The 18470-nt window shown below is 43.6% G+C and overlaps 1 protein-coding gene across 1 annotated transcript; it reads left to right on the top strand.

Moving 5' to 3' along the window:
• Positions 1–3095: 3095 nt before the first annotated feature.
• On the top strand, positions 3096–16933 carry CNN3 (calponin 3). Its single transcript, XM_035902865.1, has 8 exons — positions 3096–3276; positions 3756–3826; positions 12324–12445; positions 12890–12956; positions 14371–14508; positions 15018–15134; positions 15909–16055; positions 16586–16933. Exons 1-8 carry the CDS (start codon positions 3096–3098, stop codon positions 16931–16933), a joined length of 1191 nt encoding a protein of 396 aa, XP_035758758.1.
• The last annotated feature ends 1537 nt before the right edge of the window (positions 16934–18470 follow it).

Genomic DNA, 18470 nt, shown 5'->3' with positions numbered 1-18470 from the left:
CCCCCCCTCATTTTTTTTTCCCCCCTGTCCTTAAACCAGCGCAGAGTTTAGTAGATATTAGGAGGGGAGACATAATTATAACTGCTTGTGGCTTATGTAGAACCATCTCTTACCTGAAGCAGACAGGATTCTGGATGTATACATTAGAAAGGCTTGGATGCGCTAGGGATGCTGGAGGAGCTGGCGTAAGGGTGTAAGCCCGTGACAGCCCGGCATGGGGTGCTGCTGTCGCAGCTCCGGTCCCGTGCCCAGCCTGGACCCTCACCAATGAGCCCTGCTCAGCCCCGGCAGCGGGGCCAAGCAAGCTTTCAGCCTGGGGAGTCTGGGCTGAGCTCTGGTCACTGATCCTCGCTCCCTCCCAGGACCTGGACTTCAACCATGCGATGCCTTTGCGGCTTCCCTTCCAAGCCTTGACCTGGTTTTCTGGGCTCTAACCAGGATTTTTTCTCCAGGACTTTAGGCAGATGTCCTTTTGCGTACAGAGTAATCCTTAAGAGGCACAGTGAAGCGAAACTGTACGTGCGTCGCACACGCACCCCGCAGGACTTGAACACCACATCTTCTAGATTTGGGCAAAACCTAAGTATTTCTGCACTTCCTTGCCTCAGTTTCCTGGTTGTTCTGCAATACTTTCAAGAAGCTGGGATCCGATTTACCGCATCAAATCCTAACTGGCTGAATTCTAGATGGACTCTTAAACAAATCTTCCTGCCTTGCTTTGCATGTTTGGACCGTGGCTGTTCCCAGAGTAAAACCGCACGTAACCACTATAAAAACCTTATTTTGCTTTCCTGCTAAGAAAGCTCTCCTGTTACACTGCTTTCCCGTTGATATTTCCACTGCTACAGCCTCTTAATTATAGGCAGAGCACATTATCTTACTATTCCTGGTTTTGCTTGAATAAGAGCAATTTAATTCAAAAGTATTTTTCTGTTGTCCCTAATCAATTGCCTAAATGCTACAAGCCTCGCCAGCAGGAGGTAGGGCACATCAAACACCTGCGTTTGGGAAGGGATTTGGTAATATTCGGATGTTGGATGGGAAAACCAGCTCTTACCTCGCTGCTAACGGGGGCTCCAGCAGGACCATTCCCTGCTGCGCCGAGCGTGGCCGGAGCGCAGCTCGGAGCTCAGGCCAGCAGGCACCAAGCAGACAGATGCGCGGGAGCGGGACCTGTGGCTCCCGTTGAGGTTCCCGCCGCCTGGCCAGCCCGAGCTGCTGCTGCTTTGGGTAACTTCATACCACTGCGCGGGATCAGTTTGAAATTGCGTCGTACATCGTATCTGAAAGTCGGTACGGCGTTAAGTCAACGAGGCGTACGTCGTTCAGCCACGCATCTGGTGTTCTAAGAGTAAACGTTCTTTGCTTATTTTTTTGCAAGAGGCTGTGCCCTTACCTTGCTGACATCATTGGATTAATCACGCCCCAATAAAGGTAAAAAGTAGAAGTAACTTTCTAAGACGACAAAGACTGTTGCCTTTTTACTACGCCCTGTCATGGTAGCATCCTTTATCATTAATAAATGATGGTATGACAATGGTTGTGATATGGAAAGGTACCTCCGTTTCAAAGAATCTAGCAGGTTTTAATAAAAAAAATGAACAAAAAAGCCGGGAGATTAAACATCAGAGATAAAGAACCGGTCTTTGAATGGATGGAAAAGAATTGGAACAAAACAAAGTCGGAGTTCAGTCAGGGCACCCGGGCATTTTGTTCTACAGAAGAATAATGGAACCTTCAGTAGTTGGGGGTGGAGACCTCTCACGCCCTCCATTTGCAGTACAGCATTGCCCACGCCTGCCGCTGCTTGCGTGTTTTAAACCTACGGTGAATTCAGGCCTGCAGCGTGGCGAGGCCACGGCTCAACCTTGCGGTACCCGCAGGTCTGGATGCCCTGGGGACGCGCGTCCCCTGCCCGCCCCAGCAGCACTAGCTCCTCTCCCTGCGCTTGCTTAACGGCTGGAAAATCTTGGCTTAGAAGTTCCTACAGGGTGTTTGACCACAACCTCTTAGGAGTTTGACCACCTTTCCTACATGAACAGTCGTACTTTCTTTTGTACTCACTATAAACTTCAGTATAGCAGGCTTATGGCTTGATTTTTGCGTAACTTAAACTACATTTTCATTAAATGAAAAGCTGAGCTCAAAGTTCATCTAATCATAAACTTTTTTTTTAAAAAATACCTGTCCAGCTGTCTGCTGTACAGGCTTTATGACTTATAGACCCACCTATAGGAGCTACGTAAACTTCAAATAGTCTTACTTTTCTTAGACTTTCTTCACTAGTCATCTAAATTTCACTTGCAGGCCTTTTAAAGATGGATATTATTAACAGAATGAAGTAAACGTTTTCTAAGGTCTTTATGGTCATCGCTTTTTAAAAAAAAATACCGCATTAATTGTAGATCATATTCTTCCTATAACTCTTTTTATGAGGTTAAAGCACAGCTTGCCTGGGTGGCCACATCCAAAATCTTTGCGCGTGTTTCCTGGAATAAAATGAACGTCGTGTATCACCCGCAGAACTTTAACCAGTCAGAGATACCTGGCAAGGGGGTGGGGAGGTGGAGGGCAGGGAGCAGCAGAAGCGGATTATCATGTTTTATTCTTTGTGCTGGATTCTTCCTTCCGAGTTTTTTGGTGGTGGTAAAGCAAAGCAATAGCACGAAGCAGCTGAGAGGCAAGGTCTTCCAAAGCTTTGGGCGCACAAGCGGCATGTCTTGTGCTTCTGCTAAGAAAACTGGATATGGGGAAAATTACGTCAACCAGAAAAATGTGAATTCAGAGATTTTGATCTACGGCTTGGATGAAAGATGAATCTAGGCAGACTTCGCTGTCTAGCAGAAGCCGAGGAACTTCTCAAGAAATCAGGTTTTTCACCTAAATTACAAAAAACACCGATTGAATCATTTTGTGTAAGGATGAAGTGGTGGTAGGAATAAGATCTGTATTTTCCTTATGAATACTTACAACAGGCACCTCAGTTAACCTGCTCTGCTAATGTGAGTTCATGGAATTAAGTCGGAGCAGGCTGACAGGCGACCAAATACGATCAGAGCAGTCGATGGGAAACACGGAGCACTGTTAACTGGGAAATGCCCGTTCCTGTGGGACCTGCCGCATCATCCGGTTCATTTTTCAGTCAAGCCTATGACCGGGATCACAAGTGGCAGCGACCAGGCAAGTGTCTGAGCTTATGGGGTGGGGGCAAAAGAGGCCTGAAAGCAGCAGACTTGAGGTTTGACTGTGAAAAAGGTGCTGAGAAAATGCAGCACGGTCTGTGCCTTCGCTGGGGAGGCAGAGGGAACGTGCATTTTGAGTAACATTTAGCAAAGCTTGCGTCGCCAGACTTCAGTTTTCTTCGGCTAATTTAATTTTGAGAGGTATGTTTGAGTTACTAATTAGCCACTTGCTGCTGTAAAACACAATCCCTCTGTCGCTGGTAAGCAGAGAGGGTTTGAGGAGAAGAAGAAAGGTGTGGAGAGAGACTCGAGAGTAAAATAATCCGATTTTGTGGTCCTATTCAGAAGGTGACGTTGGAAGACTTGTCACCAGAGTTGGGCCTTGGGGAAGGGCTGCAGAGGCACAAGATGGTTTGCTTGTAACGTGACGTTTTAAAAGCTGTTCTGTTGGGGGAGGAAAATAAGTAAACTTGAAAGAATATATCATTTCCTGGGCTGCTGAAGTAGCAATCGATGAGAAGAGTACTCTCAGAAACATGCAGTGATCATTAGTGTTCCTATTTCTGTTTGCAGGCTCAGTAGCCTTTGAGAAGTACCCTTCCACCAGAGTTACAGTAGAAGTTGTCTCAGGAGACGCTTCCTGGGTTACTTACAAGGAGAATTACGTTGTTTCCAGATTTATTTTTTTTTTCCTCCTGTTTATGCACCAGATTGTTCTGTTAGATTATATTTTCGATATCAGGAAACATAACGTACGGTGGCAGGACCAGACGGTGCTTCGATTGAAAGCAGAAAGTGATGACTGAGGAGAATTGGAGTTACAAGCCAGAAAACTAGGAGGAAAAAATAAGAACAAGGTACGGGAGAAAAGCCGTGGGAACAGAAGCGAGCGGGTGAGAGCGTGGCAGTAGTTCGGCTGCAGAGGATGAGAGGGCAGCAGCGTTCAGCCCGAGGGCAGGCGTACAGCCGAGTTGTTGGCGCGCTCCGAGGGAAGAGACCGGCAGAGTTTGCTTCTTAAATAGTTTGCAAGCTTGAATAGTCGCAAAATCCTACCGGACAGCCAGGGAGTAGAACACTTAGTTCTTCCAGCTGGCTGATCTGGCAGCAAACGCCATGCATGACTACAGGTATCTTACTTGTAAGATGGCTTGGAAACTTTGAGGCCTGACTTGTCCTTACTTCACGGAGTTTAAACTGGTGCCTACGGGAAGAGCGCCAGGGACTTTGGATTAACCCTCATCCATCCCTCCTTCAAAGATTGTAGCCTAAGGTTTGATTTACAGAGAAAACAGCGAGACGTTGGCAAGTTATCAATTACGCTACACATAACGAAAAAATACTCTTGAGCGTTAAGCAAAATGGATACAGCTGTAAAATTTTTGTGCTAAGTAGCGTAGCAGGATGTAGTGAGATCTTTCAATATTGGCGTTAACGCGATGTGTTCTCTGCCTTTCGGTACAACGGTCCATAATGACAGAAAAAACCCCAAACATGTTCAAATACCAGGGCATACTTCATGGTGGCTTTCAGTTTTTGAAGTACTTTCCCCTTTGGCTTTTATCTGGATTTTTGCATTCCCTTTGCCTTTGGGTTTCTCCTGCGTAAATAGGCCTCCTCCGTCATGTGCTTGTGCATGCAGGTCGTGAAATGAACAGGGAATTTTAATTTGTCCTAATGATGACGAAAGGTCACTGGGTTGGCAGCTCAAATGGCAAGAAGCTCCACTTGACACTAACCCCGGTACCCTGGCACTCCCCTCTTCTCACCCACTTCCAGTAAAAATCAAAACCTCGGATTATCCCCGCTGTTTTAGGTTCTCTGTCTCAGCTTAAGGGGTACGCTATGTATTTATTCCATGAGTAAACCACCACTCTGTTGGCAGACAACTAGAACCGTTCTGCAGAAAAATGCCGATTATGTCCTTGTCACTCGCCCTCACCTCTGGTGCTGAAGATTAAATAACGTGCAGTGATCTATTTACCCCATAGGATCTTAACCAGAAAGTTTTAACCCAGTTACATAATTAAAGGAAAAAAAAAAAACCAACCCACAAACCACCTAGAAAACCTTTCTTCCTCCTTATAAGAAGAATGCTTACTCTTCTGTGCTTTTTCTTGGCCATTCGCATAACCAGTAAGCTCTTAACGCTTTTTTTTTTTTGTCCCAGATGTTTTGCTGTGTGAATTTTAGATGTACCCTGCCCCACTCCCACTCCGAGTAAGGGTTTCTGAGAGCTTCTGCCTTGATGCCAGGAGATAGTTACACTTTCATCTTTCCCCATACCATCAAAAAGCCTTAAAAAGGGGAGGAGAAAGATCTCATCACAAACTGGCACCAAGCACACGATAAAGAAGCATCAGCATCGATGGCTTTGGCCTCTGCAAGACAAACTGCTTTTAGTAGTGCTTGCTTCAATGCAAAGGAGGTTTGTAGGCACCACCAAACCCATAAGAACTCAGATTCACTCAGTTCCAAATAATAAAAATTGACAAGTTGATACAGGAACAATCATAGAATCCCAGGTTGGAAGGGACCTCAAGGATCATCTGCTCCAACCTTTCTGGGCAAGAGCAGAGTCTAAGCAAATTGCTGCTTAAAATAGAAACTGCACAACTTAAGGTCTTAAAAGCTGGAGTTTTCATTTAGTTATCTTTGCTTTCAGTAGTTTATGACCCAAATGTATAGATGTAATATTAAAACTCCTGGCTAGACCTGGATTAAATTCAGTACAAGATGAATATGCTCCCATACTTGCTAGAAATCCAGTAAGCTTTCTCTACTTTTGACTTTCTCTTTTTTTGACTGAAAAAAATCAGTAATTTTGTGCGGCATTAAGCAAGGATATGGGCCACACCAAATTTCTCCCCGTGAAGAATATTAACATCTAAAACTTAGGGCTTTATTTTTCTGTTCACTTTGGTGAGAAAGTATGCGTGTAACCTCTTCATACACTATCAGGGAGTAAAGTCCTGGCTATTCTCTTTCTGTACACGGCCCTGCACTTCATTTGCCTTGGAAAACAGCAACATACAACCTGTTTTGCTTAGGTTTTGTTGAAAGACATGGTTCCTGTGATAAAGTTGTTCACTCACTCTGACAAGCACATGCTTTTATTGTTAAAACTTCTGGCCAGAGAGCAGTTTCTTCAAATGGTTACGAGTCCTTCAAATTTAGCGTGCTGCACGTCAAGACATTTGACACCCCACCCCCCCAAAAGCCTGAAGCTTTGGTCAAAAGTTTCATCAGAACCAAGAATCGCGCGCCGTTGTGCTGGGATGGGTAACTCTGAAAGGTTATCTTTAGTGCTGCACGTCAAGACATTTGACACCCCACCCCACCCCCCCAAAAGCCTGAAGCTTTTGTCAAAAGTTTCATCAGAACCAAGAATCACGCGCCGGGATGGGTAACTCTGAAAGGTTATCTTTTACACCTGCTTTTTACCTTACTAAGTCTTCTGCTTGTCAGTCCCCGTGCCTTGTGAAAAGCAGCGTGCTTAGACTCTTTCTTGAGATAACGCTACGGTATTTTTCCGGAGTAGCAGCAACAGAGACAGCTGAACTCTTAAACTGGAGATTTGGCAGCTACATAGCCCTTCGTGTGGAGTGTGGGCTGTGTAATTTGGAAAAGATTAGTATAAAAGGACAATTGAAAGTCCATATGACATCACTTATGGTGTGAAATATTGGTTAACATCATCACTCAAACTTAGCGTGCTACAGGCACGTTGAGTAATGATCTGTCTGTGTCCCTTGAAGTTGGCCAACATAACTTCATTTGTTTCCAGGAATCCGTACATTTGATAAACCCAGCGGTGACTGCTGTTCTTGTACTACAGACAGAGCCGGGGTGAGGTGGGGTGGGGGGGGTGTTCAACACCATAAGAGGTCCCAAACAGGAAAGCCCTACCTGAACAGAACAAGAGGCGAGCCTCGGGTGTGACATTGCCAGGGGAATCAAGTTAAACCCAAGGATTCTAGCCTTAGGCATACATTGGCATAAACGCACATGTATCACATCGTCTGCTACACACACATCTATCACATCATCTGCTACTTCTTATCTGCATCTGACATGCAAAGCTGAAATTTGGCATTTAAACCAGGAATCCCCTAGTGAAGGAAGAACTGACTTCTTGGTGCCCCAAGTTCTACCCCCTCCGTCCTGCCGCTCAAAGACAGCACAACTCCAGCCCTACAATTGAAGTGCAGCAGTTTTGGGTAATGGAGAAGAAGTATTTAACTTATCTGTAATAGAAGATTACTGAAAAAAAGAGATTTTTAGCTGAAATGCTGGTATCAGTATAACTGATGCTGCTTCTGCATCATTAACGAGGCAGTCTTTTACCCTGGCCGTACAGGACAGACACTGCTTAGCAGCATAAGCGTCTGAGACTTTTTAGTTCCTGATAAACTTCAATTTGTGTCCTTTAGTAATCTGTTAAAATGGCATGAATGTGTGCAAAGCTCAGGAAAAAGCCAAATTTAATGGGATATTAACTGGTATTAAAGAGGCTCAAGCTCAGAATGTTCTCTTACAACACGGAAAAGTTTTCCAGATTTCTGCCTCCTTCCTCACTGGAGTATTTTTCAGAATTGTAACTAACTGAGGTTGGTATTTTATACAGCTGTAGTTGAAAGTGAGTAGGTGAATTATTTTTTACCAAATTCGAAGTTAGTCTAATAAGGACAGTAACACACAAACCTAATTTTTCTGCAGCCTCTTTATACTTGTGACTGACAGTAACAAGGCGATAGGTACTGTCAGTCTTCCAAAGACTACTTGTAGTAGAACTATTAAATTTCTACTTACAATTTTTCAAGAGATTGCCTTTCAGTTAGTAGTCAAATTTTGTACAGAGCTTTTTCCACACTGAATACAAAGACAACATCTTCACATTACGAACTTTGCTAGGAGTCAAGAGCTCGCAATAGGCAAGTAACACCCACTCCTTTCCTCCCACAACCCTAGATCAGCTGTAATTTTGGCCACTTGTATAAACTTTAGTTTCCTTTCAAAGATATGTTGAGTTATTAAACCTGTATCTCTGAAGTGTCAACAAAAAGAGTAGCATTTACAACTTTTATCTTTCAGGATTTCTCAGAACAAAGGACAGAAATTAACAGTTGGCTTCTTGCTATCAGGTTTTAAACTTTTATAAAATCTTTACATCCATTGCTAGAGTTGGTTCTTTTCTGCAGTGTTCTGAAACCATGGCTTTTTTCACTGCACTGGTGATGAATATTCGAAAGGAGCTGCTTAGCTACTGCTAACCGTCTTCAGAAGGTGATGTTTGCTTTTGCTATGGACTTGTAAGATTTAAGCATCTTCCATGAAGTTCAGTGCTTAAAAAGGATCAAACGTTGGCGTGTTGATTAGCAGCCATGGAAGAAGCCATAACATTTTTTTTTTCATTTCTATCAAAGCTTCCAACTTCCTCTCGTAGGTAGCAATCAAAGGAAAACTGGAATTACTCTGGGAGACATATGGAAAATATGAAGTATTCACTTATTAACTTAGCGGTACAGAGCTGGTTGTGCCATCGGGAGTAGAAGAGCTGAGGATTCAGAGTAAGCATAATGCCTCACTGCTGACCCCTCACTCCCTGGTTAACCCCTTCTTGTCACATGTTTAAAACCAGATCCTTAAGTTTCCATGTCTTTAGCTTTTCAGAGAGATTGAATACATTTTTTCAAAGATCACCACACTTTGCTTTTTGTAACCTAGTTTCCCACCACTTCAAAAATCAAACCAGAAACTTTACCGTATTTAAGTCAAACCGTACGGTAGTGGAGACAACTCAGAAAATCAGCAGGTTTAACACTTTTAGTGGCAATAAGACAAGTGTATAAGCATTTTTTATTTCCTATCTCTAGATAAGCACTGCAGTGATACCCCAAGACACTTTAAAACCTCTTGAAAAACTCAAGATTTGAACACATGTGAAAGTACTCCAACATAAAGTAAATATTTTTCAGAAGTGATAAAATTCCATCCGATTACTTCCAAGTTCCCCAAGCAATGGGGGTAACAAATTGATATTCAGCTCCGTTGTAATCTCAAATATGGAATGCACTTAGTATTAAATGAGGAAAATTTTTGCCTTTTTTTTTTCTTTTATATGCTTGCCAAGAAAGATTAAAATAGGCACGCTTGCAGAAGTCTTCAGGGTTCTCACTCTTCTTGGCTTCCATATTTACTCTTTTTTTTGTTGTTCAGTACAGGGAAGGAGAGGGATCTTTAAAATGTGTCTCTTGATGGCATGATCACAGACTTAATTTCCTCTTTTTTTAAAAAAAAAAAAAGTGATTACCAGTACTTAAAAATAAATGAAGTTGTAGAAAAATGAGTTGTAGAAGGACGGCCCCAGTTGTATTCCAGACCGTTCCAACTGCAGGATGGCTAAACTATAACTTAGCATTTTCTTTAAGCTACATCAAAACAGAAACTGCCAGAATTTTCAGAAAGCCTAATGTTTGTTCCATCTCTAGTAACTAAAGAATTGTGGACGACTTTGACTTAAGCCCCTCTCTGTACCCAACATGCATGTTGGCGTGGCGACTGTAACATAGCGTGACCTATCAACGTACAAGTGACCAGCCCAAATTGCCTGGAATAGCAGAATGTACCAAGTTCTGGCCTTTCTCTCTGTTTTTTCTTTCAAACTGGTGTACAGAAGTATATTATCTATGGGATGTCTCATCTGTACGTGTCAACGTAAGGTTCTGTGAGCAAGATCAATTTTCTAAGATCTCTGTAGGTTCTGTAATGCGTAGTAGGAGTAGGATGCAATGTTCCGTTCTTCTGGAGATGTTTCGGGATCTTTCTCCTTTGCATAAACACTTACTTTCATACAAAATAACCGACTCAGTCGTGTCCAAGGCTGCTGCTCTTCTGTAAGTTTGAATGAGCTAATTGAGTTCTGCCAGATGTGCTGGGGGAGGCTGTGATCACAATAAGCCCTGCTTCCATAGCGAATAAAAATAGCCATGAAAATCAAGTTTGTAAGCTAATGACCAGGTGAGGAAGGAGAAAGAGGATAAGCAGCTTCCTCACACATCATTTTCAAGCCGTTAACCTTTCTGGTAGCCCCTCAGTAACCCTTTACTCTTACTGCCATCACTATCAATGAAGAACATGGTTGCACTGCTTTGCAGAAGCTTCCCCTATGGGGCTGTGAGCTTCAGCTAGCTTTTCTAGTCTGCTTCTCATCATAGCTATCCAATATCCAAAAGGTGCGATTAAAAAACAATAAAATACAGTAGTCATGACATTTTCCTCACACTAGGCAGTATTACCTTTCTTGAGTGAAAAAAGGGGTATCCTGATTATTTTTGACCAGCGTTGGTCTAAGCAGTGAAGTACTTGATGGCAGTGTTAGGGTAATGGTTGGACTTGATGATCTTAAAGGTCTTTTCCAACCTACATGATTCTATGATTCTACTTGTGCAGAATATTGCACAAAGTTTTACAGCTTAATCAAGAACGGGTCAGTCCGTTATCCCAATCTGTAACTAAGGCACCACAGCACCACTACTGCAAACAGTCTAAGGACAATAAGTATTACTCAGACAAGTTTTTGAAGTAAAGCCAGAGATACAGGAATTTTCCATTCCCCTTACAAGAAAAACAGGCAACAGAATACTGTAATTTCTAGTTTGGTCAGTTTGGAGTTGGGGGTTACTAACACCAGCCAAAACGTAGCAATTGCCTCTATCCAAGCAATTCAGATAGGTTGGAATTATAATCTCGCGCAGTATAAATAGCTGCTAATATCTGGCCTTTCTGGGCTGAAGGCTAAGACTGTACGTAAGAAGTCTGAAATTTGCATCTTGGTCCGAGTGGCTTTACATGAGTTTCTTGTTAGGAATTTGTAAGTCATTAGTAGTAGCTGAGCTGATTTTCCATTAGTTAGGAATACTGCAAAGTACATTCCGTGCTTGCCTGTCAGGTTTCTCACAGTAGCTCCCTCGTTCCCAGTCTTGCTCACCGACCCGTGCGGGACAACTTCTAATGAAGGTGGAAAAGCGTTGCCAACCTCCACGCTGGTCGAGTCTATTTACGCCGTCAACTCTTGCGCTCAGATAGCTTATTTTGTTTGTAGAAAAAGTAGCAACGCTTTTCTCCAACTTGCCAATAATGAAAAGCATTGCAAAAGTAACGGGTTTAGGCTGAAGAAATTTTGCTTTTCAGTCTCTTCAGTGGAGGGGAACGAAGGGCAGAGTGCGGAGCGTGGGCCCCGTTAGCCGCCAGCGTCGTTGAAGTTTTACCATTTTTAAGCATTCCATTCATGTGGATTGATTTCCAGTGACTGAAGCACGGGCGGGCACACCGAGCAGTGAAGTCTGCACATCTGGAAAAGGAGTTTGCAGTCACCTTGCTAATAACAACTCTGGGCCTCTGTTTGATGCCTTGAGCTTCAAAGACCGTTGCGGGTTTTCTCTCTCTAAAGTAAGGGCGCAGTAACTTTGCAATTAAGACATGAGGTCACGGTTTATTCCATCGGAGTCTTCCAGCAAGGCCAAAGAAAAGAGAAATGGCGGGCGTACAAAAGCTTAAGTTTAAAAAGACACACAAGCCCTAGAATCCCCAGCAAGATAACTCTTAGTGTTGTGGCAACAAGGGGAAAACTTACTGGGTCATCTCCATTAATCATAACCCAGCTAAAAAAGCAAGCCCACCATAATCTGCGGCTGAATAACTTCAAATCTGTTGTATCAGAGTTCCCGTGTAGAAGCCTACACGCGAGCGGTAGTACCGATGGCGATTCAGAATTGTGGTGTTCACAACATGCTGTTTCACTTTTGTCCTTCCTGCTAATGTACAACTTGGGTAGAAGATTTTTTTCAAAAAAAAGTCATCATTCCCTTGCAGCTGCCAAAAGACTCAACACTTCTTCCTACTCTAAGAATTGCTGGAGTGCTTCGAAGCGCTATGTGTAAATAAAAATTCAGTAAAGCCATAAACATTACAGTAAAAGGGGTAGAAGACTGACACCTGTACTCTGATTCTTAAAATACTGTTTAAAACCCAGCAATAAAATGATGGGATAAATGCTACGGCTTACTCTTGGGAATGGGTTTGTGGGGGAAGGATTTGCAGTTTTCTCCGGTGACGTTAACGGTACCACTGCTTGTGTTACAGATTGCCCTGAAGTACGACCCCCAGATAGAAGAAGATCTGCGAAACTGGATAGAAGAGGTTACAGGGCTGAGCATTGGTGCAAACTTTCAACTGGGATTAAAAGATGGCATAATCTTGTGCGAGTAAGCATTTATTAAGTAACCTTATTTTTTAGCAGTTTTCCACTTCTGAGGAGCTAAGGAGGGACTTTCTGAAGACTCCCCTTCAAACCCATCAACTATAACAGTCAAAGACAGCTGACAGTAGGGCGGGAGACAGCTTCTTTGAAACTGTGGAAAAGAATGAAAACTTAAATCTCCTTTTATATTTTAGCAAAGATTTCTAAGTATTTCTGAATTTGAAGCTCTTGTCTATAATAATCACATGGCACACAAATTCTTACAGTCTGTTAGACTTGTTAGACCTGAGATCTGAGCTAGGCACTCTGTATAAACCAGAAAATTAACCATTTTGATGAAACTAATGCAACTAATAAAGCATGAGTGAAAGTATTATATAATGCCTGCACAGATGGTATAAGGATGAGATTTATTGTTTAAGCATTTCCCTTTTTTTCACCTCCCCAGGCTTATAAATAAGCTGCAGCCAGGATCAGTGAAGAAAATTAATCAATCAAAACTAAATTGGCACCAGGTAAAACAAAAAACCCCCCCCAAAACTACACCTCTAACCCCTCCAACCCCCAAACAGTTCTTCTGTTCTGTATTAACAAATTTGCTGTGGATATGGTACACCTTAAAGCTTAATAGCACCGAGTTTTGTATGCGATACGTACACAACAGCTGAGGATACGGCATACGTGAAGAGCAGTTAAGAGAAAGCAGCTATGGCTAAGGTGGCTCCTAAGTGGCAGTTGAGTATCCGTATTTAATAGTCATGCTGTTAGGTGAAACGTCAGATGGAGGAAGGAGAGAGCTGCATAGCAAGGCTTTTCTTCCAAGTTAAGAAAAAAAAAAAAGCTGTTAGCTTTTTTTATTAAATCACAACTGGAGTTTTCCATCCAGGCAGAGCTGCAAGGTCAACAGCTTGCCTGTACCTGGACACTGGATGTCACTGTATCCAGCATCCTCCTGAGAAGGCATCTGGAGAGGATGGGGAGGGCAAGGACCCGAACGGTCTCAGAAGAAGTGGTTGTGTAACAGAACTCAGAAAACAATACGGTGCAAACTACCATACGTATTTTATTTCAGTATATCCAGATTTGATCTCTTACGAGCACTCTACCTAGCACTTCCCCCCCCTCCAAGGGACTACCAAAGGCACCGTGCATTTAGAACAAGCATTGGAAGGGTTGCTGGTTAGAGCTGACTGCCTTTACTGTTGCTGGGTCTAGCTTAGCGGTGCTATGTCAGCCGCTTGTTTTTATTGGCATTGAATGCTTCTACATACAGTGGAGGATTTTTATCTTTTTTTTTTTTTTTTTTTTAAAAAGTTTTAGTACCTCTTAAGACTTCAGAAGGAAAGGTGAGATTCAGTCCTAACACCTTGTACTCCATCTTGCTTTCCAATTTCTACAGCGCACAGTGCTAAAAAGCGCTAACAAACCCCAAAAGCTTAGCCGAATTTGTCCCAGGAGGTGAGCAAGATAATCCCTGCAGAGCCAAGTTCCATGTTCTTACTGCCCACATCGCTGTGTTTTCATTTTACTCAAAATTACCAATTGCTGAATTCAGGTAGCATGGACGCTACGTCAAGTTTTCTGGTTTGAAGCAGGTTTTAGATGAGGATTCCTCTTGGAAGGGACGCAGTTGAGGCAGTTTTGTCAAAGCCCCCTCTAACGAAGTACCCGATACACACTGATGGAGATGCCAGGCCAAATAAACCCTTCGACTGATTTCTGAAGTCAGTATTGAAACTAATGAAAAACAATCTCCAACTTCCTACCAGTCACTCTTGACCATGCCAACTGCTTTGTCCCGTTTGCACAAGGCGAAGAACTTGTGTAAAACAAGCAAAACCAACCAACCATCACCAGAAAGCTTTAAAATTACTTTGTTTTCGGAGTGAAGCACTGAGCAGAAAACTGGCTTTTTTTGTTTCTGTTTAGCTGGAGAATATTGGGAACTTTATCAAAGCCATCCAAGTCTACGGCATGAAGCCCCATGATATTTTCGAAGCAAATGACCTTTTTGAAAATGGAAATATGACTCAAGTACAGACTACTCTCGTGGCACTAGCAGGTCTGGTAAGTATTTGTACCCCTGAAATCGGCGCAAATCCCCAGGCCAGTCCAGATGCACCCTTATTGCTCACGTAAATAAGGAAAATGGCCTGGCAGGAAGGGATAGGTACTCCTGTGAGCCCAAGATGCTGCAGAGATTGCCCTTCGGAGGGCTGTGTCCTCCCTCATGCCTCCAGGGAAGGCTGGGGGTTCAGGGTTAGGACTCCTGGCTGCAGCCAGCCTTGCTCTGGAGCTACCTGTGCATGCACGGGGCCGGGGAGGCTCACAGGAGGACACTAATCCCTGCAGAATATCCTTCTGACAAGGTACTTGGGTAGCTTTGGAGTGCCACCGTCCAGAGGCCTGGGGGACTGTTACCTTCCCTCACCCCGGCACAGAGGGTTTCTCCTAAGGGATAAACCTGCTTGTGGCATCACTCGAGAACCCAGGGTCAGGGCTGTAAAGTTGACATTCCAGCAGCAGAAAATATACTTGAAACAGTGAATACTCTTATTTTCCCTCTCCCTAAATAGGCAAAAACTAAAGGTTTTCACACTACAATTGATATTGGTGTCAAATACGCAGAGAAACAAGCACGAAGTTTTGATGCAGGAAAACTAAAAGCTGGTCAAAGTGTAATTGGCCTGCAGGTAAGTACAAAATTCAAGTTTGCAGTTAATCTGTTACATTTGAGAACGGCTTTCTTGTTTTGATTAACCGATCTATTACTTACGCAAAACCAGCTGCAGAATTACAACATATCCTTATCATGGAAGGAGGTATGAGATTTAATTCTCAAAAGCAGTTCATTGGCTTTATAGGCTCAAGTGACTGCCTGGAAGGTTGTTCTGTTTTGTTTTACATCCGCAATAAGAGCGATAAGGAGGAAAGGAACAGCTAATGTTAGCAGTATCATCTCTGTCCCCTAAAGTGGTTTTAAAGCAGGAGCCTTCGGATAGCCATAAGCTCCTTATGCGGTAGAAGCTCCCCCCCACCTCCGCTTCCCTCAATAGCCATAAAAGCCAAAATAACTGGCACAAAAATCTTAAAATTCCTGTGGTAGAGAAGTTGTGGCGGTGTAATTGAATCGTTACTGTCCAGGGTAAAAAGTTAATTACCACATTCTGATGCGTGCGTCCGTTCTAATGGCATGCACAGTTGGGCAAGTGCCAGTCACTGAAATGCCTCAGGATGACAGTTGCCTTTTTTTTTTCCTTTTGATGCCCAGGATGGAGAAAGGGTAATTTATTACAGGCAGTGGTCAAGCTACACGAGGAAAGCACGCACTGTAATTACTTTTTCCGTCAGCCATCACAGTTACCAACCGTATTTGTTTCCTTAGACTGTGCTCGCTGTACAAATAAAATAAATAAATAAATAAATAAATCACTTTTTCTGTCCACCTCTTCCTTCCCGCAATAAAGATGGGGACCAACAAGTGTGCCAGTCAGGCGGGCATGACTGCTTACGGAACCAGAAGACACCTCTATGACCCAAAAATGCAGACCGATAAGCCGTTTGACCAAACGACGATTAGCCTACAGATGGGCACCAACAAAGGAGCCAGCCAGGTAAGCGGGAGGGCGCGCGACACTCGCAGAGGGGGCACAGCCCTCAGCCCGGTGGGGCGGGGGAGCCTGCGAGTTGCGTGGAGCAGCAGAGAGAGGGTGCAGGGCAGCTGTGGTTGAAGAACTTAAAATTGCTTATCGCTATCCCGTGCGTTCCGCGCTGAATATGCTTAAGGCATAAGAACGACCCCGTGCTTCTAGAATTTCCGCCTGGCCGCGTGAGACCAGAAGAAAACAATTAACTTCATTCCGCGTACTAACTAGGCAGAGGCAAAAAAGAAACTCCTTCCTGGGCGCTACCTCGGTCCGAACACTTGGTACGTTCTCTCAAAGAGGGAAATAAACTGGAGCTTTCTGCACGGGCTTCCTTCCGTGCCTCACCTACTGGCGAACACATGCTGCTGTGCTAGGTTTTGTTACACCTCCCTTCCTACTTGCTAGCACTTCCAGTAAGGTGGGGTAGTTGCGATGGGAAACCTGGTCAGCACAGCTCTTGACCTGCTTACTGAACCTCTGCAATCCTGTTTTACTAGGCTGGCATGCTGGCACCCGGTACCAGGAGAGACATCTACGATCAGAAGCACATACTACAGCCTGTGGATAACTCGACTATTTCGTTACAAATGGGTACCAACAAAGTAGCTTCACAGAAGGGAATGAGTGTGTACGGGCTTGGACGGCAAGTGTATGACCCCAAGTACTGTGCTGCACCTACAGAACCTGTCATTCATAACGGCAGCCAAGGGACAGGAACTAACGGGTCAGAAATCAGCGATAGCGATTATCAGGCAGAGTACCCAGATGACTATCACGGAGAGTACCAAGATGACTATCAAAGAGATTACCATGGTCAGTACAGTGACCAGGGCATTGATTACTAGCTTTGCATCGAAAGTTCAGTATTAGTCCATTATTTTATTCAGTAAAGAACGAAACTAGCCTTGTGGAATTGTTACCTGTCTTTTCCTACACACTATGCTTAATGTACCTAAGGAAATACTGCCTTACATACATTCCTTTTTCCTTTCTCTGCCCTTTCCCTGTCGATAGTTGCCTTTAGTGCTGTAACAGTTGTAGTCTACAGCATAAACAATAACTGCATATGAAGTAAAAGGAATACTGTGAAAGGGGGAGTGCTCTCGGTCAGCCAGGTTGTCTAATAAGGAGCTATGCATTTTCACAATCTCTACTTAAGTAGGTATTTACGTACCACGTTAAGCCTTCATTTTACATATTTACAGCTTTTCTGTTTTCCAGATAAGAAAATTTCATGCTTAAAGTTAAATGTGGTCTTTGCCAGTTAAATCGTAAGACATCACATTAGTGATTTAAATATCATAACTATGTTTCTAAGATACTGTTTGCTAATGGTAAGTCCTGCATTAGACATAAGCGTGCATTTGTGATTGTGTATTCATTCCATTATCAACACTGACCAAACTTAGAAATAGTCGTCTTACTAAAAAGGGAGCTTGTACAAAGTCCTGAGCCAACAGAAGTCCCACGATTGATGGTGCATTTGCCTTTTTTTGTGCCATAATATACCCATGTAGAAATGCTTTTTCTTCCTTGAACTGTATTTATTGCCACACTTCTCAAACTGATCCCAGTGTATTTTTATAAATAAATATTTTTTCTTAAAGGTACGTAGAAAAGCCTGTCTTGTTTGTTACGCTGCCATTCTGAAAGATCAGGTGCCACAGAAATTACTCCCCAGTCAGCACCACCTTGGCCTGGGTTAAGGGTAATGTAGAACTGCTGACTGTTGCTGGTTCGGGTTCATTCTTTTCCATGGGATTTAATCCAACAACCTTGTAAAAAATCTCCTGGGAATGAGTGACAGTGACTTAACAGGAAAGGAATGCGGCTCCTTTAGGGCAGCGTTCACTTCCCCTCTGCGCGGCTGCGAGGTTACGGCCCAAGATCCTTGGTGGTGGCTGAAGCAAGCGAGGAGCTGCACGTATTTAACGCTGCCTCTGCTTCAGCCTCCAGCCTTCACACCATCGCTGCGAGACCTCGAGGCTCCCCTGCTTTAGTGTGCGCAAAGAGAGATCCCCATCTTTGTGCCCGCTGGTCTGCGATCCGAGTTCTTCAGTGACTGATAGCAGAGCTTGATGCCTAAATGGAAAACCGAGCGCAGGCAGGCTCTACTAATTTACCTGGGCTGTTTAGAACAGGATTAAAGAAGAGCAGGCTATCCGGGGGGGGGCCACTGGGGCTGATCCTAACTGTTGTAAAAAAATGAAAGGTATTTCAAAAGTGATTCCTGCAGATTAAACTTATTTACAGGAACATACAAAATGCTTCATACTTGCAAGTTCTGGACTGGTCTTGAGAGGAGAATCCTTTACTAGGAACTGTTTGTGCTTTGCTCCATTAGTTTCTGTTATCTTTGGGCGTGATGCCGTGGTCTGACTT

The sequence above is a fragment of the Egretta garzetta genome, unplaced genomic scaffold, assembly GCF_000687185.1.
Source record: "Egretta garzetta isolate BGI_Z169 unplaced genomic scaffold, ASM68718v1 scaffold149, whole genome shotgun sequence".
In the NCBI taxonomy this organism is placed as follows: Eukaryota; Metazoa; Chordata; class Aves; order Pelecaniformes; family Ardeidae; genus Egretta; species Egretta garzetta.
Note: the sequence above shows the minus strand (reverse complement) of the source record. Positions and strands in the feature narration are given on the sequence as shown.